Raw genomic sequence first — 24,166 nt, forward strand, 5'->3', positions numbered from 1 at the left:
TCCTTGAGAATTGATCAGCTCTGCCTCTTTTTATCCCCACCCAGAGCCTTGGACTGAAACCTATAGCTTCCTCATCTCCCCCCACTGCTGGGTGGATGTTTTCTAGTTCTTCGCTTCCCCAAGGACATCACCCTTCAAGGTTGTAGCTATAGGCAGGGCTCCCAGTTCCGACTCTCTGCTGACTCTACTGTCCCCTTGTGGCCATCAAATCCCAAGGGCCCCAGTTTCCTCTGTAGGGACAGATGCCCCCATCCCAGCTACTGCAGCAGCAGTCTCAGCACTCACCTTGTAGTTTCAGATCCATCTTTCCTTTGGGCCTTTGGAGATTTCTCTAGCTTTCTCAGGAGTTCAGCTACATATTCAAGAGGGTGTTTGTTGCATTTTATTCAACAACGGAGTTTGTAACAGGAAGGTTTTGATGTTTTCTAACCCCCTCAACTTTGACCACCTGATATGAAGAGCTGACTCAGTGGAAAAGACCCTGATGCTGGGAAAGATTGAGGACAGGAGGAGAAGGGGCCGACAGAGGATGAGATGGTTGGATGGCATCACTGACTCAATGGACGTGAATTTGAGCAAACTCCGGGAGATAGTGAAGGACAGGGAAGCCTGATGTGCTTCAGTTCATGGGGTCTCAAAGAGTCGGACATGACTTATCAACTGAACAACAACAGACCTCCTCAGTGGTTCTGGAAATGGAAGGTCACACAGTTTCTCTATTCTTCCTTCTTTTTCTCTTTCTCCATAGGCTCTTTCAGACCAAAGACTCCCAAGTCTAGACTATGGACAGGAGTTCCAAGCTTGGTTTGGCATCTTTCTTACACAGTAATCCACTGCCCATCTCCTGGATTAAATATGTTATACCAGCTACAGTTAATCAGAGAGAACCAGAAGCCACCCCAGGGAATAGATTCCAGAGAAAATATCCCAGTACTTCTTTTATTCTAATTCTCCCAGGTTCATTTAGAATTTTTTAAAAGTCTTTTGAAAAATTCATATGCCCCCTATTAGGGTTCTATCTCATCCATATCTTAGAGATTCCCAGGAGGTGGGAAGGCATATTAAAGTGAGAGGTTTAGTTCACAAAGCTGCCCTTTGACATACTGCTTTGATTTGCTTACATTTACCTTGGCTGAGATTCATTATAAAAGAGAGCCTGACAATCCTGTTTGAGGGAATTTTGTTGTTATTATTGTTGTTAAGGTCAAGAAACATTGCCTTAGGGTGTTTCACTTTCATATAGATAAATTGGAATGACCCAGCTGAACACTAAAGACAAGGAAAAATATTGGGAGCTTTGAATTCGTAGGGTGAGGAACAGAGGAAAGAAAGAGGGAGACAAGGTAGGATTTCAGCCAAGGGGCTGGCAGTGGATGGACGGGCTGAAACCTTAGGAGGAGCAGGCTTTGGGATGTATAATGGTTAGGGGCCTGACTGCAATTGGATGGCACACTCAGAAGAGCAATTACATTTAATGATGGGACTGTTTAGAAAAACCAACAAGACTTGGTGAAGGCCCTGAGGGTAAGCAAGAGCTAAACGCTGTGTCACCTGCCGCCTTGAAGAGTCAAGGGAAGGGAACAGTGGCTGCGATCTGGGGAAAGCTGGAGCTAGAGGAGAGGGCCTTCTGCCAGGAATGCAAACCCTGGGAGGGACTGTAGGCATAAATGCCTAAGCTCTCTTTCCTTTGATCTCTTGCTAGTGCCACCCATTGGCCTGACACCACTAGAGACAGAGGGCAAGGGAGCCCCATGGATGCAGTCAAAGGAGGTGGGCCTCTGAGGGTAAGGGCACTGTGGAGAAGAGTGGAGAGTGGCTGCAGAGAGGAAGGGACACTGTCCAGCTCAGGTGGGACTGCCCCGCTGGTTGGAGAGCATGAGGGTTAGCATGGGGGCAGGGCAAACACATGGAGCCCCCATAAACACATGGAGTCAACGCTCTTTGACTTCCTTCTTCCTTCTCCTGTTTCACAGCCTTGTTTCACACTGCATTCTGCTAATGCCTTTTCATGTCAAAAGAGTACTTTATTGACTGTTGAAAAGGTGCCAGTTGGGGAGCCTGTCTTCAGGAGGTGTAAATGCTTTCCCTATTCCCCACTTGCCCCTCCCAGCTCCATTTCTCATGGAAAGATGACAAAAATCAAGCCTTGGTGACATCAGAGTGGCACTGAACAGTAGAGACAGTGGTGAATTGCCCTCATAAGGGTTAAAATATCAGGGCAAATCTAGAACTCCACCAACCTGGTCATTTCCCCAATGTCTGGAAGAATTGGGAGCATGGAAACCATAGGCTCTGACCACAGAATCAAGTGTATCCCAGGCCACCCGTGTCTAGGATACCCTCTCCAGTTTAATCCCTTGTGTCTCCCTTTTATCACTGACCTTTTCTTATCTGATAGCTATCGAGGAAAGACAGCAAAAAGAAGAGGAAGAAGAAGAAGGAAAAGAGAGTGTGTGCCCTTGTCCTCTTCCTCTCTTAATCATTAAAATAATGTGCTTTGCACAGAGCCATGAGAGCTCGGATTGGCCAGTGCAGGGCTCCAGAGCCAGCTTTCCATCACTTGTTGATTCAGTAACCATGGCCTGTAATGTTATTCTCAGCATTTGACAATGACATTACTCATAGTGATCGGTATCTTCGTGTGTGGCCATGGCATATAGACTAAGGCTAGGCTGCTGTCCCTTTTTTAGGCTGCTCATGTAAAATCTAATTTCTAGTCTGTGGAAACAGCCACTAATGGAAGCATCTGGGGCAATCGGAGAGGCTTTCTCTTGTGCCCTGTGGGAGATTACTTCCCTTCACCCCATTTCTGGTTGATCTACCTGCCCCCACTGTCATTTCACAGCTCATCACAGCTATGATGTTCCAATTCTGGTAACAATATACTAGTAGGATCAGGAGTGCAGAAATCACAGGCCCTGACCCCAGGAACCAGTGCAGGGTCTTATACATAAGTGCTCAAAAACATCTGTTGAAAGCATAAATGGATGTTCTTTAGGTTCGCATTTACTCCCCTGAGGTGAAAGGGTATAATGATAATATAAAGAATTTAAAAGCAATATTGGGGTAATTAATAACAGTATCAATTTACAGGGGTTTTTGAAAATGAACTATTTGTGAAAATGCCTGATAAAACCTTAAAGTCCTACACACATGTTAATTATTATCATCATATATAGATTCTGTGGATAACCAGTCTTTCTGAAAAGAGCATAAGATTTGGAGTCAGAACCTGCTTCCCCTTTCAGGGTCCCCAATTGTTGGACCTTGAAAATTTGCTCAAATTTGCTTTCTGAGCTTCATTCTTATTTTTTTTTTAATGTAATAAAATTGCTTTACAATGTTGTGTTAGTTTCTGCTGTACAATGAAGTGGATCAGCTATATGTATACTATATCCCCTCTCTCTTGGACCTCCTTCCCTAGGTCATCACAGAGCATGAAGCTGAGCTCCCTGTGTTACACAGCAGCTTCCCACTAGCTATCTATTTTACATATGGTGGGAGAAGGCAATGGCAACTCACTCCAGTACTCTTACCTGGCAAATCCCATGGATGGAGGAGCCTGGTGGGCTGCAGTCCATGGGGTCGCTAAGAGTCAGACACGACTGAAGCGACTTAGCAGCAGCAGCAGCAGCAGTGTATCTACGTCAATCCCAATCTCTAGTTCATCTCACCCTCCCCTTCCCTTGCTGTGTCCACATGTCCTTTCTCTATATCTGCATCTCTATTTCTGCCTGGGAAATAGGTTTATCTGTACCGCTTTTCTAGATTCCACATGTATGTGTTAATATGAAATATTTGTTCTTCTCTTTCTGACTTACTTCACTCTGTATGACAGACTTTAGGCCCATCTACATCTCTACAAATATCCCTATTTCATTGCTTTTAATGACTGAGTAGTATTCCATTGTATAGATGTACCATACCTTCTTTATTCATTCATCTGTCCTTGGACATTTAGCTTGCTTCCATGTCCTGGCTATTGTAAATAGTGCTGCCTCATTCTTCTCATCTTTAAAGTGGATATTAATATTGTTCTTTCCTTCCATACACAGCTCAGAGAGTTGTTGCAAAATGCTTTGAAAGTTGTAAAGCACTGCTGCTGCTAAGTCACTTCAGTCGTGTCTGACTCTGTGCGACCCCATAGATGCAGCCCACCAGGCTCCCCCGTCCCTGGGATTCTCCAGGCAAGAACACTGGAGTGGGTTGCCATTTCCTTCTCCAATGCATGAAAGTGAAAAGTGAAAGTGAAGTCGCTCAGTCGTGTCCGACTCTTAGCGACCCCATGGACTGCAGCCCACCAGGCTCCTCTATCCATGGGATTTTCCAGGCAAGAGTACACGACTTAAATGTTGCATTTCATTTGTTTGAATAGTTAGCTCTGTGATCCAGTGGACAGAATGTCAACAGGATACATACCATTACTCCCAGGAGTGATAATAAATTTGACATTATACACCTCTCAGAAAAAGTAGCCATTTGGGGCCAAGGCCATACGGTTGTTGAAACTATGGACCACTCAAGGGTGGATGCCACCGCCTTGCTGCCAAAACGGAAAATTCCAGCCAGCAGAGCCAATGGAATTAAATCTGTGCATAACTCCTAATGTACCATCAGGAGACCACTCTCCCATCCAGCTCTTTCCGGGACTTCTAATGGATAGCAGAAATTTGCATTCCCTGAAGGATTTAAAAGTAACAGCAGCAGACAGAAAATCAGAAGCTGGGTTCAAGACCCAATTGTTATATTTTCTGGCTGTGTGAGGCAGACAAGTCATTTATCATTGCTTAGCTGGAAATAGAGAATAATGAAATTTATTCTGCTGGACTGTTAGGAGGCTAAAATAAGTTTGTGTATGTAATGTCATTTTGTAGACTGGAAAGCACTAAACAAATGTGAGTATTAGTATTCTTCCCAGACACTGAGGGAGATGCTACTGGGTGGTAAAATCTCCTCACACTTAAAAAGCAGAAGCAGAAAAGAAAACAAGCAAAAGTCCTAGGTAATTGGCAAACTGGTTTAACCAGCTTCTGAATCACATAGACTTGGCCAGGCCAGGTCCAGTATAGAGCCCCTCTGGCCCCTTCAGTAGCTGGGAAAAGGGGTCTATGAGGAAACGGAAGGGGTTATTTCCTCTACAGAAAAGATCCATGGGAGGGAAGCTAATGACCTCCAAGTACACACAGGACTACTGTGGAAAATGTGGCCAGCAGCTGTGTGCCATTTTCACAGAAAACAGGACTTGCAGGTGGCCAGGATGAGGATCTATCGGGGTCAGCAGGATGGGAGATCTCTGTACCTGGGGTGAGGGAGCAGGCCAAAACCAGCACCAGAGGGACTGTGACCTGGTTATGTCTTCAAGCTGATGGCCCCTCCCAGACCCAGTCTAGGGGGCAGACGCTGTCATGGGGTTTAATCGTGTTGTGCCCATGTGGGTCAACCTCTAACAGGGAAAGGTTGATCTTCGTGAGACAGAGCTTAAAGGTGCCCTTGGGACAGGGACCTTGCTTTGATAAGTAGCTCACCCCAGACCTGAACTACTTTTGAATCCCTCAGTTAGTTACTTGGGACAATTTGTTGCTGCTGCTGCTAAGTTGCTTCAGTCGTGTCCGACTCTGTGCGACCCCAGAGACGGCTGCCCCCCAGGCTCCGCCGTCCCTGGGATTCTCCAGGCAAGAACACTGGAGTGAGTTGCCATTTCCTTCTCCAATGCATGAAAGTGAAAAGTGAAAGGGAAGTCGCTCAGTCGTGTCCGACTCCTAGCGACCCCATGGACTGCAGCCCACCAGGCTCCTCCATCCATGGGATTTTCCAGGCAAGAGGACTGGAGTGGGGTGCCATTTTACTGTAGCCTTATATCACCTTCAAAACAAGCAAATCCAGTCATTCATTTCTTCTCCATTGACTGGTCCTAGCTTCCCTGGTGGCTCAGACGGTAAAGCGTCTGCCCACAATGCGGGAGACCTGGGTTCGATTCCTGGGTCAGGAAGATCCCCTGGAGAAGGAAATGGCAACCCACTCCAGCACTCTTGCCTGGAAAATCCCATGGACGAGAGGAGCCTGATAGGCTACAGTCCGTGGGGTTGCAAAGAGTCAGACACGACTGAGTGACTTCACTTCACTTCAGTGACAGTCACACACCAGCAGAAGAACCCAGGAACCAGTCCATCCTAAAGGAAATCGGTCTTGAATATTCATTGGAAGGACTGATGCTGAAGCTGAAACTCCAATACTTTGGCCACCTGATGCGAAGAACCGACTCGTTGGAAAAGACCCTGATGCTGGGAAAGATTGAAGGCGAGAGGAGAAGGGGACAATAGAGGATGAGATGGTTGCATGGCATCACTGACTCGATGGACATGAGTTTGAGTAAGTTCCGGGAGTTGGTGATGGACAGGGAGGACTGGCGTGCTGCAGTCCATGGGGTCGCAAAGAGTCGGACACGCCTGAGCAACTGAAGTGAACTGCATTGTGACAGTCCTTTCCCTAAGGAGCCTGTTCAGTGGAAAGAAGTTAAGCCTGGAAATTCCTGTGGTAGGCGGAGATGATGGTAGATGGAGAGAGAAGTATAAAGAGTGAATGGTGAAGGTTCTGGGGAAGGGAGCAGTCTCCCCTGACTGAGGAGGTGATGGATAGCTTTCCAGGGGAAGTGGCATTCGGTCAGGGCCTGAGGGTGGGCAGCTCTGGGCAGCAAGGTTTGCAGCAGTGGGTATAGCATGAGTCTTTGTGGCAGTATTTGATATTTTTTTATTATTCAAGATTTTTATTGATTGTGTCTATAATCAAAGAGTAAATAAATGTTAAGATAGTGATCATACATTACCCTTCTTTGACGGCTGTGCCATTTCTATACACTGCCCCCCACCCCCTGCCCTGCTATGAAATGAATGTCCCTTCTCTCCAGCTTCTCTGCCACAATTTCTCCTCAGAGACTCTGCTCTAAATAAAAGCCTTCCTCTAGGCTTTTATCTGTCATTCTCATGATCAAGTCATATCCATCTTGTGAGACCGCTTTTCCTCCTTTTTTTTTTTTCCCTAGGGAAAAAGGGCTCCACCTCTCTCTAACGTCTGTTTATAAACCAGAACCACATGAAATTGTTGTTTCTATAGATCAAAAATGGTCAGATATGGACAGTTTTCCATGGTTCAACCTAACGAATTCTCTTCTGCTGACTTGGCGTTGACGTGGCACTCACTTGACCTCACTTCTCATTATTAGAGTTTAAATGATCTGGTTTCTTTCTTTCTTGGCTTTCTTCCCGCTTCCCACCCCCACCAGGACAACTGTAAGCCCAGTCCAGCAGGAGCTGTACTGTCTTATCTCTGCTGTATCCCTCACTCCCAATAGATTGCGTGGTACATGGTGGAGGCTCAATATTTGCCTAAGAATGAATAAGTGCTTTGCCCAGGGATGGGTGGTAAACACATTTTCTCTCCTTGTGGAATTGAGTGAGTCCCTCCAGGTCTCGCTTCCTCAGCTGTAAGAGCCAAGTCATGAGGTACACTAGGTCAGTGGTCCCAAAACCTGACTGTTCACCAGAGTTGCCTTGGGAGAGTGTTAAAATGCAGATCCCAAAGGCCCACTCCAGGCCCATGAAATCACAGTCTGTGGCATTTTGATTTTGACAGTTTCCAGAAATCTGTAGGTGTCTTCGCCTCCTGTGATGACTCTCAGGCAGTCACTGAAACAGCTGTCAACTTGCACTTGAGAACTGCCAGTGTCCATGAAGCCACAGGGAGAGAACGTCATCTGTCTTGCTCGCTGCTAGGCTCCCAGGGCGTGGCACAAGGCCTGGCGTGTGGCCGTCAGCAATGAACAGTTGTTGAATGCATGTGGGAAGTTCTCCCATTTCTGAGGGGTGTCTTAAACCGCCAAGGCCTGTTGCGTTATTGGACAGTTTTCTAGGCCCCCCTGGACTCCTAAACTCGTATCACTGTTTGCAAGTGTCACTGGGCAATTTAACCTCTCTGAGCCTCAGATTTTTCTATAAAATGAGGGCATCAGGTTAATGACCACTCTGTCTAGTTAAGGCTATGGTTTTTCCAGTAGTCATGTATGGATGTGAGAGTTGGACTGTGAAGAAGGCTGAGCACCGAAGAATTGATGCTTTTGAAGTGTGGTGTTGGAGAAGACTCTTGAGAGTCCCTTGGACTGCAAGGAGATCCAACCAGTCCATTTTGAAGGAGATCAACCCTGGGATTTCTTTGGAAGGAATGATGCTAAAGCTGAAACTCCAGTACATTGGCCACCTCATGCGAAGTGTTGACTCATTGGAAAAGACTTTGATGCTGGGAGGGATTGGGGGCAGGAGGAGAAGGGGATGACAGAGGATGAGATGGCTGGATGGCATCACTGACTCGATGGACGTGAGTCTGAGTGAACTCCGGGAGTTGGTGATGGACAGGGAGGCCTGGCATGCTGTGATTCATGGTGTCACAAAGAGTTGGACACGACTGAGCGACTGAACTGAACTGAACTGAAGGTGGCTCAGATGGTAAAGAATCTGCCTGCAATGCAGGGTTTGATCTCTGGGTCAGAAAGATCTCCTGGAGAAGGAAATGGCAGCCCACTCCAGTACTCCTGCTTGGAAAATGCCATGGACAGAGGAGCCTGGTGGGCTACAGTCCATGGGCTCTCAAAGAGTCAGACACGACTGAGCGACTAACATTGTCTTTCTTGCAAGGTCTGGTTAGCACAGCCAAAATAAATAAAAATAAAAAATACACTGCGAAGGTAGAAGCTAGCTTAGCTAACCAAAAACTGTATAAACCAATCTGAACTGAATACACTACTAGTGGAAGTATGAAGTCATACAGCCACTTTTCTTCCCTTTTTTTTTTTGAATAACAAATTTATTAAGATACAACTCATACCATAAAATTAATCCTTTTAAAGTATATGACTCAATCGTATTTAGTATATTCACAGAATTGTAGAGCTATCACCACTATTTAATTCCAGAACATTTCTTCATCCCCTCGAAACAACCCAGGCCTGTTAGCAACCACGTCTCATTACCTCATCCTTTCGCCCTCTGGCAACTGATAACCCATTTCCTGTCTCTATGATGTGTCTCTTATGGATACACCATATAAATGGAAACATAAAATATTTGGTCTTTTCTGTCTGGCTTCTTTCACGTAAGGTTCATTTATGCTGTGGTGTGTATGGGTACTTTATTCTTTTCTATGTTAAATAATAGTCCATTTTATTTATCAGTTTATAGACATTTGAGTTGTCTCCACTTTTTTCTCTGTTGTGAATAATGCCTCTATGAACATTCATGTACCAGTTTTTTTCTTTGTTGTGTTTTTGTCTTGGCTGAGCCCCATGGCATCTTAGTTCCCTTACCAAGGATCAAACCTGGACCACTTGCAGTAGAAGTGTGGAATCTTAACTGCTGGACCATTGGAGAAGTCCCTGTGTACCAGTTTTTATGTAGAAATGTTTTCCATTCTCTTGGGTACACACCCAAGTGTGGTCTTATAGTAACTGTATGACATTTTGGAAACTGTCAAAACTGTCAAACTATTTTTCTGAAGTGGCCCCTTCATCTCACAGTCCCATCAACAATGTATGAGGGTTTCAGTTTCTTCACATCCTCTCCAGCATTTGTTATTATCCATCTTTTTAAATTTTAGTTATGCCAGTGGATGAGAAGTAGTATCTAATTGTGGGTTTTATTTGCATCTCCCTAATGATGTTGAGCATCTTTTCATGTGCTTATTGGCCATTTGTAAGAATATCATTCAAATCCTTTGGCCATTTTCCCCCTCTAGGATTTTTAAAACTCCATATAAACACTATGGCATATAGTTTATCTCGGGCTGAAAGCCTCACTTTATTTACAACAACCCAATGCTCTCTAATAGTCTTTTCATGTAATAGGAGCTTTAATTTTTCACCTTCACAATATTTACTTTCCTATATTTTCTATACTGCACTCTCACTTTGCTACTTGTTAGCACATTACAGCTTCACAAACCGGAGGTTTACTATTTCTTATTCTTCATTCATAAGCTTTAGCTCATTCCCAGCCTCCTCTTTCTCCTTTGCTCATTTTTGAGTTGGATGTTTGTCTTCTTATTGAGTTGTAAGATTTTGTTGGGACTTCTCTGGTGGTCCAGATGTCATAAATCTGCCTGACAGTTCAGGGGACACAGGAGTGATCCCTGGTCCTGGAAGATGCCATGTGCCACAGAGCAACTAACCCGTGTGCCACAACTCCTGAGTCCATGCATTCTAGAGCCAGTGCTCTGCAACAAGAGAAGCCGCTGCAGTGAGAAGCCCGGCAACTGCAACAAAGAGTAACCCCTGCTCACCAGAGTTTGAGAAAGCCCACGTGCAGCAACGAAGACCCAGCACAGCCAAAATTAAAAAAATATATAGAGTTGGTTATATATCCGGGACACTAGCCCCAGTGGCAACACACTCCAGTACTCTCACTGGGAAAATCCCATGGACGGAGGAGCCTGGTGGGCTGCAGTCCCTGGGGTCACTAGAGGTCGGACACGACTGAGCGACTTCACTTTCACGCATTGGAGAAGGAAATGGCAACCCACTCCAGTGTTCTTGCCTGGAGAATCCCAGGGACGGGGAGGCCTGGTGGGCTGCTGTCTATGGGGTTGCACAGAGTCGGACACGACTGAAGCGACTTAGCGGCAGCCCCATATCAGATATATGATTTGCATATTATCTCCCATTCTGTTATCAGTGCTATGGCCCCAGAATCCTACTCTTGCCCCTCCCTCAAGTGGAAACCAACTGTTCTTATCTAAGTTTCAGGAGGAAACTGCAAAGAGAAAAACAAGAGCTGGTTAGAACCAACTAGGGCCAAGGTGACAGAAGATCTGACTTCCGGTAGACTTGGAGCATGATTATGCATCCACTGTAATACCTTAGCATGCTAAATGACACACCCATCTGTACCAGGACCATTGACAGTTGCCATGACAGCAATCAGAATAGCCCATACAGGGAAAGGAGAATCGCATTAGTTCTGGGTCCAAATGGCACTCCTGTTCTGGATGAGTCATGAATATTCCTCCTGCTCATTCCATTTCCCTCACATTTACCTGTGCTCCTCCTGTATTACGTGGTATCTCCACTGAGCTGGGTTGAGAAGTTGACTTGCAAGCTAAGTTCCCTCTTCTCCATTCTTTGGCCATTGTATAAAGTTTGTGCTGTTTCAGTCTCAGTATTGATTTTGTTATTGACTGGGTAAACCCAAGTGGGAAAAGAACCTCCTTGACCAAGACAAGGGGCCTTAGCCCTGGGCTTGAACCTTGACAAGGGTCCACTTGACTAATTCAGTAACATTTCCATGGGTTGCCTTCCTACTTTCTTAGTGGTGTTCTTTAAAGCACAAAAATATTAAATTTTGATGAAGTCTGATTTATCTATTTTCTTCTTAGCTGTATATGCTTTTGTCTGTAAGAAATGATTGGCCTATCTAAAGTTACAAAAATCTTCTCCTGTATTTTTTGCTAAGAATCTTAAAGCTTTAGCCTTCACATTTAGGTCTATCCATTTTTAGTTAATATTTTTACATGACGTGAAGTTGAGCCACTTAAAAAAAGAAGTCTAGCCTACCAGGCTCCTCTGTTCACAGGATTTTCCAGGCAAGGGTACTGGAGTGGGTTGCCATTTCCTTCTCCAGTGAAATACTGTGTAGAAAAACACACAGTAAAAATGTGTAGCTAAGCTAAATAGATTATCATAAGACAGACACGCTGTAACTAACCCCATAGCAGAAAAGAGAACTGTCAGCATTCAGCAGGTCTCCTGGCTCAACTTCCTGATTTATACACCTCCCTCTTCATGACGTATCTGCTACCACCTTGGTTTGTTTTCCTTAGTTTTACTACCTAAACATGCATCCCTCAAAGTATATTTTCACTTTGCTGGTTTTTAAAGCTCCTATCAATGGATTTGTGCCATCTTTGACTTCTTTTATACTCAATATTACTTTTTGAGATTCATTTAGGTTTTGCAAGTCACTGTAGCTCATTAATATTTATTGTTGTATAGCATTACTTTGCATAGACATACCATGATACTCTATTTTTGTTGGTCATGTGGACAGTTTACAATTTAGAGCCTTTATAAATAGTGCTGCTGTGGTCATTCTTTTCCTTGTCTCTTGGTACACTCTGTATGCCCATCTATTTGCTGTACACTTCAGAGTGGAATTGTATGTTTCACTTTAGCAATAAATAACAAAACTGTTTCCAAAGTGATTGTATTGGTTTAAGCTCTCACCAGCTGTAAATAAGTTCTTGTTCCACACACACCAACATTTTATTGTCAGTCTGTTTGATTATAGCCATCCTGGAGGGTGCATAGTAATATCTCATTGTGGTTTTAATTTATTTTTCCCTGAGGATGAATGAGGTTGCTATACTTATCGGTCATTTGTGTATCTCTTATGGAGTGCCTATCCTAGCCTTTTGCCCATTAACATTTTTTTATTTTGGTTTTCTTTTTCTTCAATACGTAATATTGAAGGATATGTAATATGTAATATTTCTAGGCATTTAAAAATATATTCAACCATTAAAATAATGAAATTTTGCTCTTTGAAGCAACATGGATGAACTTGGACAGTGTTAGGAAATAAATCAGACAGAAAAAGACAAATACGTATATTGCTGATATGTGGAATCTAAAAAATACAACAAACTGGTGAATATAATAATAATAAAAAGAAACAGACTCACGGATAGAACAAACTAGCAGTTGCCAGTTGGGAAAGGGGACAAAGGAGGGACAATATAGGGGTAGGGGATATTAAGAGTGACAGGCCACTAAGTACAAAATAAGCTACAAGAATATATTGTGCAAGATGGGAAATATAGCCAACATTTTATAATATCTATAAATGGAGTATAACCTTTAAAAATTGTGAATCACCATATTGTACACTTGTAACATATAATATTGTACCATTAACTTACTTAATGCAAAAAAGAAAAATTAGTTTTTTCTTTAATGTGTAATTTCTAGGAATTTGAAAATATGTTTTGAATGTGAGTTCTTTTACAGTAATACGTATCTTCTATTCTGTAGCTTATTTTTTTCAGTTTTTTGTTATTGTTTGTTTTTTTTTAACCATTAAAAAAATTGAAGTGTAGTTAATTTACAATGTTGTGTTTGTTTCAAGTTCATAATAAAGTGATTCAGTTATATATATATATATATTATTTTTCAGATTCTTATCCATTATAGGTTATTATGAATATAGTTCCCTGTGCAATATAGTAAGACCTTGTTATTTACCTATTTTATATATAATAGTGTGTATATGTTAAGCCCAAATTCCTAATTTATCTCCACTCTCCATACCCTTTGGTAATCATATTTTTTTTCAATTTTTTTTGGGGGGGCCACATAGCACAACATGTGGGATCTTAGTTCCCCAACCAAGGTTCAAACCTGTGCCTCTGACATTGAAAGCATGGTGTATTAACACTGGATCACCAGGAAAGTCATTTTCAGTGTTTTAATGTTATGTTGTCATTTTGATGAATAGAAATTCTTGTTTATAATATAGTCTAACATAGTGATCCTTTTTCTTTATGATTAGAGCTTTTATGCCCAGTATAGGAAGTTTACCCCTGTCCTAAGATTATATAGATATCGTTTTATATTGTCTTCTTAGAAATTTTATTATTTGCCTTTTACATGTACGTCTATAGTTTGCCTGTGGGTAGGGGTTAAGTTTAATTTTCAAAAATAATGATATCTAGTCATCCCAGCACAACTTATTGCAAACATCTTCCTTTCCAAATTGCTCTTAGGTGCCTATGTTATCAAAGTCATGTGTTCATAAACTTTTGGTCTATGCCTGAGCTGTTTATTCTATTTCATTGATCTTCTTGTCTCCTCTTACATTTCCATATAAGTTTGAGAAACAACCTGTGAATTTCTACTGGAGTGGAAGAGTTTTGATTAAGATGGCACTAAATCTATAGATCAGTTTAGGGAGACTTTACAACCTCACAGTGTTAGTTGTACTAGTCCATAAACATGGTATATTCCTTCATTTATTTAGATCATCTTTGATTTCTCTCAGAAATGTTTTAAAGTTCTCTGGGTAGAGGTTTTATTCATCTTTCATTGAATTTGTTCTTAGATATTAGGAGCTTTACAGTTTTTATATTACTTTAATTGCTATAATTTCTCATTCTAATTCATTTTCTAATTTTTTTATATATTAAAAGTGAAGTTGCTCAGTCATGTCCGACTCTTTGAGACCCCATGGACTGTAGCCTATCAGGCTCCTCTGTCCATGGGATTTTCTAGGCAAGAGTGCTGGTGTGGATTGCCATTTCCTTCTCCAATATATTAAAAACAATTGTTTTTTTGTTGGACATTAACTTTACTTCTAGTTATTTTGCTAAACTTGTTTATTCTAATTTGTATATATTAAAATAAGTCCTGTGAAAATAATGATGTTTTTATGTTTTCCTTTCCAAAGCCTATATTTATATTTTGAGAGATAAACAGTTTTTCACTGGACTCAGAAGTCTATTAGTCTTGAGGACCTCTCTTTGTTGGTTTTGTTCCCCATGTACTTCTTGGCCCATTTGAGCTACTTCTTGCTGTAGTGAATCTTGGCCTCATACTTCTTCTTTTCCAGGGTGTTTGTCACTACCTGGTATTTCCAGCCAAATTCACAAGTCAGGTAGCCCAGGTGGGCAAACCTAGAAGTGGTTTCAGACACACAAACTTGAACAGAAATGATCATCTGCTTTGTCTTATCAAACACCTTGAGGTGCTTTAGAGTTTCCTGGTCACGCTTGATCTTGTGGGGCAGCAAGCCTTGCACAGTATGTCTGAAGATGTACTTGGCGACCCAGCAGTGGAAAGGACCATTGGATGGGTTGGTGTCTATGGGCCTGTGGAGAGGGTCAAGGCCTGGCACCTCCATTTAATTCTGTAGAAGTTTGTGAGAAATGTTAATGTCCTCTCAGTGTATGACCACTGATTTCTTAGATGAGCAGTACTTGCCTGTTCACCCTGGCCTCCAGTAGCTCTGGAGCTGATTTCAACCATTGATTAGCATGATCTGTCCCTCTGACAACTTCGGCAGCTGCCTCAGAAAATTCATCCCTGACCTTTAAAATTCATTTTCTTGTTTTATTGCACTAGCTGGAACTCTTGTGCAGTGCTGAAAAGGAGTGCTTAGAATAGGCATCCTTGTTTCCAGTCTTAGGGTAAAAGCTTTCAACATTTCCCCCATTACAAAAGATACTTCCTATAGGATTTTAAAAAATACTCTTTATCAAATTAAAGAAGTCCCCTTCTATTCGTAGTTTGCTAAGAAATTTTCTTCATGAATGCTTACAGAATTTTGTAACATTCTTTTTCTTAATTAATGATTTTTCTCTTGCATTATGTCAATATGATGAATTACATTTTTTGATTTCCATATGTCAAATCATCCAACTTGTTTGTGATCTACTCCTTGTTGTATATCCTGTTGAATTTGTTTTGCTAATACCTGTTTGTTTGTTTTCCGTATCACGCAGTTTGTAGGATCTTAGTTTTCTGACCAGAGATTGAACCCAGGCCCTTGGCAGCGAAAGTGCACATTCCTAACCGCTGCCAGTGAATTTCTTGTTTAAGATTTTTTAAACAGACTTTGTTTTTTAGAGCAGTTTTAGGTTCATGGCAAAACTGAAAGGAAGGTATGAAGATTTCTCATATACTCCCTGCCCCCCTGCCATAGATAGTTTTGCCCACTATCAGCATCTTCTACCAGAGTGACCCAATTGTTAAAACTGGTAAACCTACATTGATACATCATTATCATCCAGAGTTCATGGTTTACATTAGGATTCACTCTAGGTTTTGAACATTTTATTGGCTTGCACAAGTTTATACTGATATGTATTCACTGTTATAGATCATACAAAGGAATTTTACTGCTTTAAGTATCCTCTGCTTTGTCTGTTCTTCCCATCTCCACTAACCTCTGGCAGTCATGAATCTTTTAGCCATCGCCACAGCTTTGCCTTTTCCAGAACGTCATATAGTTGGGGTCATCAGTATATAACCTCAGGTTGATTCCTGTCACTTAGTAGTAGCAGCGTTAGTCGCTCAGTCGTGTCCGACTCTGTGACCTGACAGACTGTAGCCTCCCAGGCTCTTCTGTCTATGGGATTCTTCAGGCAAGAATACTGGAGTGTGTTGCCATTCCCTTCTCCAGAGGATCTTCCCGACCCAGGGATCAAACCCGGGTCTCCTGCGTTGCAGGGAGATTCACTTAGTAACATGCATTTAAGGTTCCTTCATGTCTTTATATGCTTTATAGCTCATTTCCTTAGGAGTGTGCTTTGCCCACAAGTGGGGAAAGCTTGAAGTGTAAGGGGATTCACATCCCAGGAACAATCCTCAACTACTGAGAGGTAGAATTAATGGATAAATACCTCTAGCTTCCTCTCCGCTCAGTGGGGTAATTCTAAGATATGTCCTAACAGTCTCTCTGATGACCCCCAGTGGGACTGAGTTCCAGTTGTCCACAGTGGGATTGAATTCTAGTTGTCTACAGTGACAAAATGTTCATCAGCCCACTTTTATTGACTTTTCTCCATTTGCTGTCTCATTTCTCCGGTTCCATATAGTGCTTCTTGCAGTCACTTCCTAAATACTTGTGGCCACATTCTTAACTCAGTGTATGTCTTGGGGGAAACCAACTCTAAGACGTGGCTTATTTCAGAGCTGCAGTCCTTTGGGCTCCACACAAAGTGAGAGGAGTTCATTAGTACTCACTTGCTACTGTATTAGGGAACCTTGGACATCAGTTCCTGTTGTCTTAGCTCTGAGAATTTGTCAGAACTGCTCAACTTCTTGGCTTCTTACTAGGTCTTTCTGGAACTGGCATTCATCCCAGGGGGAAAAGTGGCTCTAAACACAGGACTCACTTCTTTGGGTCTTATTCATCCCTTGGATCCTAGTGTGGTAATTCATCATTATTTTGTTAACTCTCCTGTTCCTTTAAGCAGGTTTAAAGAAATATTGTTGGTTAACTTTTTAGTTGTCCTCAAATAAATTAGTTCAAATTGTTAGAAAAGAAGCTCACTCCAGCCTTCTTTTCTCAACTTGTATTGTACTTTGGCTTTTCAAAGAAGCTTCTGCTTGAACCTTGCTTATTTCCCTTCCTTATCTGTATTCCCTCCTTCCCCATCCATGTGATGCACAACTCTGTGTCTTTATTCTTGCTCTTCCGGGTTCAAAGTGTGACCCACCATAGCATTAGGGAGATGAATGTTCTAACACAGCAGCCTGGACAATGCCAAGATAGTTGTCAGTCAGAGACCAAGTTGGTAGTTTGAATGGGCTGCTGAAGAGTGATGAGACCAGCCTTCAACCAGGATAGAAAATCTCAGTTGGTAATTCAAGTTGAAATCAGGATGGAAGCACAATGAAAAGATGAAGGAGGGCCGATATGGAAGAAAGAGAAATGAAGCAAAGTATAGCATGGACTTTGGAGTTTGTCCAGGGGCACAACTAAAATGACTAAGTTTAAACTGGATGTTCTATTTTCCCAGAACATTCTTGAAAGCTTAAATGAAATGACTTTTCTTAATTCTCTTGGCTGGAACCACTTCCTCCTTTAACTTTCATAGCACTCTTATTGCATTTATCATATCACATTTTCCCATTGACTTTGAATAATCTGTTCCTTCTAAATTATTAAGTAGATGACAGTTGTGGTATTGTGGAAAGAGCAATGGAATCAGTTTCAGCACTTATAAGGTATTTGAGCCTCAGTATCCTCATCTATATAATGGGGATAATATTATTTACTCCATAATGTGATTTGAGTAATGAAAGACATAAGTGTATAAAGTGGTATGTAGTCAAGTGGTATATTTGTCAAGTGGCACACAGTGAGCAACTTGACAAAAAAACTTCTGCTTGCTGACATTACTAAATGTTATGAAGTGCTCTAGGTACTTGACGTACATTATCTCATTTAGGCCTCACCAAAACCCTACGTAGATCTATCACTATGGAATATTTCACAAATGAGGGAAAAAAGATGCTATGATAGGTTAAATGATATAATCAAGTACACACAATTAATAATTATTAGAAACGGCACAAATTCAAGTCCGTCTGGCTCCAAAACTAACAGTGTCCATTGGTTTCCTCTGCTTCCCTGTGGCTCCCAAGAATTTCTAATAAACAGAGGCTTTGAAATCACTTTTTAGTCTAATCTGGGCCATTTTGGAGCTGGTGACCTACAAAAGTGTTCCATTATCTGTCTCAAGGGGTACCTACTCTATCCTGATTTATAAATAGTCATATATTTTGTTCAAAAGAACTTCTAAGCAAGTGCGTATGTGTAATGCAGTAACAGAAGAAAAGTGATATTTAAAATTAAGAACGTTTCACAGGACCCTTAATTTAACCGAACATACTGGAGAAACAGGCTTCGTGTTTTCACTTTTTGAAGGGGCCAGAGACGCCTTTGAGAAAAAAATCTATTAACTGGTTCCCTAGAAAAAGGCAGATCTATTCAAGAATTAGCCCTTATGATCCCACTGATCATAAGCTGAAGAACGAAACATCTTCGAAGAAATTGATATTTCACCTTTCATTTAAAAGAATTAAAAATTCATGAGTCATTTAAATCAGGAAATCGGTGGAAATTTCCACATTTTGTCTTTGTGTGGATAGGTGATGGTGGCGGTTGCGTGGGGGTGGGGGGTGGGATTGGGGAAATCAGGGTGATAAAAAGAAGTTGCTGCAAAGTCAGCTCTATAATCCTACGACTGGACCTTCTGGAAAGGCCCTTACATAACTACCTTACTTCTCCAATAAAACGCTGTGCGTTTCTTGCCCCTTAACAGATTTCTACACTTCCACTTTAAATATAACTGCGGATGTGAAGGACGAGAAACAACAACAGAAAACCCCTAAGGGTCCGCAAAATAATTAGGGCTGCCCCAAGAGAAATCAGAGCGCGAGACTGGAGGAGCCCCTGTTCCCTCCCACCACCACCGCGCCGGGGACACACACTTAGCCTCCCTCCCGGACTCCCCGCCCCAGCCGGCTCGCCCCTCCACCTCATCTGTCCCGAACACGTGCTCTCCGGAACACTCACTCGGGAGCGAGCCCACCCCCCCCCCGGGGTGGGGGCCGGGCTCGGGAGCCGAACGGCCCAATCGGCGCGCGCCTTACAGCGCCGTGGCTGAGCCGCCCAATCGGCAGGGCCTCGCCGCCCGTTTCCCGGAGCCCCGCCCCCTCGCGGCCGTGCCCCACGCCCGCCGGTCTCCTCCCTCCTCCTCCTCCCGTTCGCCCCTCCCCCTCCGCTCGGGAGCGGAGCCTGTGAGACGGAGAAACTGGGGCAGAAGTGAAGATGGCGGCGGCGGCGCTGGTGGCCGCGGCGGCGGCTTCTTCTCGCCAGTGACGCGCCGAGCGGGTTCATTTCCCTCCCCACCTCCCTAGTCCGGACCCCGTCCGCCGCCGGGACCACACACCGGCCCCACAGCCCGCAGCCCGTCCCCCTCCCCTCCTCAGTCGGGCCCCTCTCTCCCGACGTCCGGCTGCCGGTGGCGGCGGCAGCGGCGGCGCGCCCCGGGTCCCGGCCGCCGGCCTCGCACTCCTGCGCTCTGTCGCTGAGGGAGCGGGGTGGCGTGTTGATCCGCCCTCCTGCCCGCCCCGCCGGACCGCCGCGCCTCGGACACACGCCCGGCAGGGAGGAGGAGGCGGCGGCGGCGGCGGCGGCGGCGGTGGCGGCGGCGGCCCCTGCGCATTTGCTTCTCTCATTTGGGGACTGGGAGGCGGCGGCGGCTGTGGCTGTGGGTTTTGACGAGGGGAAGGGGTTCGGGGGTGGGGGGAGCCGAGCGGGAGGGGGCCGTCCTCGAGAGGACGACGAGAAGGAAGCACCATGACGTCCATCCATTTCGTGGTTCACCCGCTGCCGGGCACCGAGGACCAGCTCAATGACAGGTAATAGGGCCGGCGGGCGGGCCGGCCGGCGGGCGGCGGGGGGAGGGGCGCCTCCCCGCCCTCCCCTCCCCCACGGGGCCGTGCCGGACCAGCGGCCGGTGGGGAGGGCGGGGGTCCTCACTGCCTCCCGGCTAGGCCCCTTCCGGGGCAAACTTCTGGTCCCAAGGGCCGGGGCCGCGGGGTCGGGGGGGTGTGGGGGGAAGCGAGCTGTGGACGGGGAAGCGCACTGCACCCTCTAACGCCCCCCAGTCTCCTCGCCTCCACGGAGGAGCCGCGTTCAACTCGGTGGGGGCGGCGGGTGGGTATCCAGCTCCCGGTGCGGGGAGCTTCATCACCGCCCGGGCCAGGCCCGAGGAATCCATATTAGTCAAAGTTGAATTGAGACAGACAATGCGGATGGGGGATGGTGGAGGTTGAAAAAAAAAAAAAGAGGGAAGCGGAGAAGCCGGGCGAGGGGCCCCGGGGTAGGCTGGGCTCGCCCGGGCCCCCGGGAGCTGTGTCCGGTGGGGTGGTCGGACCGGTGGGGGCCTGGAGCTCCCTGGGGGAGGGGAGGCGGGGCGGGGTGGGGTCGGGGGACCCGGGTGGGAGAAGCTGATTCCCTGCAGATCGCGGGTGGGGTGGCGGGAGGGAGGAAGCGCCATGATTATTGTTATTATTATTAAATTTGAGCCCCTGCAGTGAGGTTTGCCGGTCCGGGGAGGGGATGAATTTAGGCGAGGGTTGGGGGCGGGGAGGGAACTGGATTGGGTTCCCTTTGCTCTGTTTTCTCTGGAAACGGTGCTGGCAGCTCCTGTTTCCCAGTCCCTGTGGTGCAAGCTTTTTTGTTTCCTTTTTTTTATTCTAATGATAGTGTTTTCCTGAGTTGTAATTTGACAGCTGAAAACCGTGCGTAGAGTCAAAGGAAAACTCTTACGTTTGCAGTTCGCAGTGCTGCTTTTCTTAACACGCTGTAAATTTCTGGGATGGGTTTTGCTATGGGCGGAGGAGGAATTATGATTTCTTTTTTTTTTTTTTTGGTCTTTCATAAGGAGGCTGTTTTGACTCCGGATTCCTCCCCTTCCCTCCGCCACCGTTCCCTGCCAGTTTAGGATATTGAATTGCAAGGCCTCATGTTCTCAGGGAACTGAGATAAAGCAGGAGAAGTTCCTTCACTGTTGCAAAACAGAGATTCCGAAGAGGTTGAGGGAAACCTCCATTAGGCAAGGCTGAGAATCTAGGACTCAGATCGAATGATGGGCTAAATGTTTTACGGGTCAGAAAGTGGGGCATTTTAAGTTTCTATCCCAACACTTTCGCTGCTCTCTATTCCTCATAAATATAGAAGGCCGTCAGGGCCCACGTTTAGAAGTTAGATATGATTTTTGCTAAGTGACCGGGTGACATAAATTGCATGAAGCACTGTTTGTCATGCACTTCCCCGAGGGAGCAAGAGGTCTAACTTGCTGCTGAGATACCGGCCTCTGTCTCGGGGTATCTAACTGCCTCAGGTGGGGCGGACAGCCTTTCAATCCGGGAAGCTGAAGGCTTGGTTTCTGGCATTGGGTTCGGATTTGTCTAATCTTTGCTGTTGTAGCCATATTGTATTTCACATGTTTGTAAAACTTTTGGAATACTTTCTCAAAATACTAATCATTTGGAGTGGTCACATAGTTCTTTTAAGTACGAAAATAAGTTTATTTTATAATGCAGTCTTACTCCGATTTTATTTCATTACCAATCTTTTGTTAAGACTTTTACATAAGGGTTTTTTTTTGGGGGGGGGGTAAATTTTAGAACCAGGCTAGCAGTGAGGATAGCTGTACTGTCTGTCATTCATAGAATCCAGTTGGCCCTGCTTGTGGGGGAACTTGTTACATTGCAGCTGGAGAGACATACACGGTGTATTTTTTATACTAGTCCTAACTTTATATACCAGGAATCCTAACTAACTTACTCAATTGATCATGCATGCCGAAACCTATTTTGCGGTTTTGTTAGGCACTTTGAATAATTTTTGAGCATTCCTTTTTCAGCTAGTCTAGAAATTTACATGTATCCTTTTTAAAGCTACCTTTTCTTTTTTCATTCTTGGTGTAAACAAATAATCAGCTTTGACTCCTGTACTCTCATTACACAATGTTGAGACTATTTGGATCATTTTCAGTTTTCATGAGAAATAAAGACAGGTGGTTTCGAAAATGAGACTGTAAAATATGTGCATCAAGAATGTATGTAGATATTAAAAAAAACAGCTGTTGATAAAATTTTAGGAACCTGTAGTTGTATCTCGTAGCAGTAGAATGTCTGGTCTGTTTTATGAAAGCAGCGTTTGAAATAGTCATGCTTTCCAGTTTTGAAGTAGTTGACTTGTGGAGCTGTTCTGTGTTTCCCCTTCAGAAGAAGATCCTGTATGCATACCTAGTTGGCAAAATACTAGATCAACCCTTTGCTGCATTGTTTAAGGGAAATCTTTTCCCACACGAGACTCTCTTTCTGGAACCTTTTAACTTAACTAGAATGAGCCCAGAAAACTTTTGCCTTTAGATAAAATTCTAACGAAATGATAATTGATAGTTTCGGTGAAAAAATATATAAATACATAGACTTTAGTATTTACCCGAAAAGCAGTAAGATTGGACTGGCAGCATGGTATTGAAAATAAATTGCTTAGTCAAATAAAACGCCTCAAAACACCAATATTGTGCTATACAAATAAAATTTTCTATTTAAAGTGGCTGCATCCTATTAAAAGTCATATATTTTGTTTAGTGTAGAAATGTGATGTCAGCATTTAAAATGTACTCTCTTAAAAAAAAAAATCTGATTTTTTTCCCTCTGTGTTTTTTCTTTTTTAGCAGGAGGAATAAAAGAAGCAGGCAAAACAAAATAAATGGTAAACAGGAGGCAGAATGATACTAACGGGGTGATGTGGAGGCAAAAAAGCTAAAGCTAAAAATTGTTGTTTAGTCTCTAAAGTCAAGTCTGACTCTGCCACTCCATGGACTGTAGCTCACCAGTCTCTCTTATCTATGGATTTCCCAGGCAGGAATACTGGAGTGCGTTTCCTCTGTGTTTTTATGCTTGTTATTTTTGTGATGGGCTTCCCAGCAGTAAAGAATCCTGCCAATGAAGGAGACATGAATTCAGTCCCTGGATTGGGAAGATCCTCTGGAGAGGGAAATGGCAACCCACTCCAGTATTCTTGCCTGGGAAATCCCATGGACAGAAGAGCCTGATGGGCTACAGTCCATGGGGTTGCAAAAGAATTGGACATGATTAAGCACGCACTTACGCATTTCTGTGACAGTCTTGGTATATTGGGTTAACATCTTTAATTATTGGCCCTGGGAGACCAAATAATGCAGTAGTTGAATACAGGTGGGGATGGCTAGGCATTCCTAGAGCCTAGGATATTGGTTGTGGATTTCCAGAGTGATTACAAGGTCCCTGGTGCAGAGAACTGGCCCCTCAGCAAATATTCTTTGTATGGAATTGAAACCGCTCAGTGCTCAGATACTTGTGTGACATTTTGATTTTCTTTCTAGCAAATTCCTTGAGTTAGTGCTATGTTCCTGCTTAAAACATCTCAAGAAATATCAGTAGTAAAAACCATACCAAGAACATGGTACTGCATTTTGAGATTGAGAGGAGAGCTGGAAGTGCAACTCAACAAATCCTGGGAAGTGCCGAAGAAGTCAGTAGACCATTCTTTTCACAGATGCGCTGGAAAACCAGGCCTGAGTTTACGGACTTTATCCAGGGTACTGACAGATGAGGGCCACATGATGGGTCTTCTAATTTTTGAAGTCCAGGTCTCTTCCCTGTCCTACATGGCCTGTATTCTAGGAAATCTCTGCTTTCTGAGGTGTCCCAGCCTTTGTGCAGCCACCCTGTCTTAGAGTTTTGATTTCTTCTCCTCAACGCCTCCCTCCTGCACTTCAAATTGATTTAGGCCTTTAGTCAGAGCGCGGAACCTCTTACTGCTTTCCTAGCACTAGGGTAGGAGAGGCCTTGTAAGGAGATACGCATCCCTGAGACTAGTCCCTGTCCTGGATTACTCTTTGGGATGCAGGTTGGCCACACTGCAACGTCGTTCATGTTGTTGGTCTGGACGTGGAACTTTCCTGTGAGCTTTGCTCTTGGGCATTATAATGTGCTGTGTGACCAGAAACAATCTGGGTTGAGACCGTTATATCGAAAAGGTTTTTCTCCAAGGAGCTC

The 24,166-nt window shown here is 44.0% G+C and overlaps 1 protein-coding gene across 5 annotated transcripts in view; it reads left to right on the forward strand.

The window, feature by feature from the left end:
* The first annotated feature begins 19,349 nt into the window (after positions 1–19,349).
* UBR5 (ubiquitin protein ligase E3 component n-recognin 5) overlaps positions 19,350–24,166 on the forward strand; it is a 139,104-nt gene continuing 134,287 nt past the window's right edge. For all 5 annotated transcript variants that reach the window (XM_040261971.1, XM_040261972.1, XM_040261975.1 and 2 more), the window contains exon 1: positions 19,350–19,966. In XM_040261971.1, the coding sequence (XP_040117905.1) occupies positions 19,905–19,966 (62 nt within the window). In that variant the 5' untranslated portion in view covers positions 19,350–19,904. The remainder of the gene's footprint in view (positions 19,967–24,166) is intronic.

This window comes from Oryx dammah, unplaced genomic scaffold (assembly GCF_014754425.2).
Source record: "Oryx dammah isolate SB20612 unplaced genomic scaffold, SCBI_Odam_1.1 HiC_scaffold_19, whole genome shotgun sequence".
Taxonomy (NCBI): Eukaryota; Metazoa; Chordata; class Mammalia; order Artiodactyla; family Bovidae; genus Oryx; species Oryx dammah.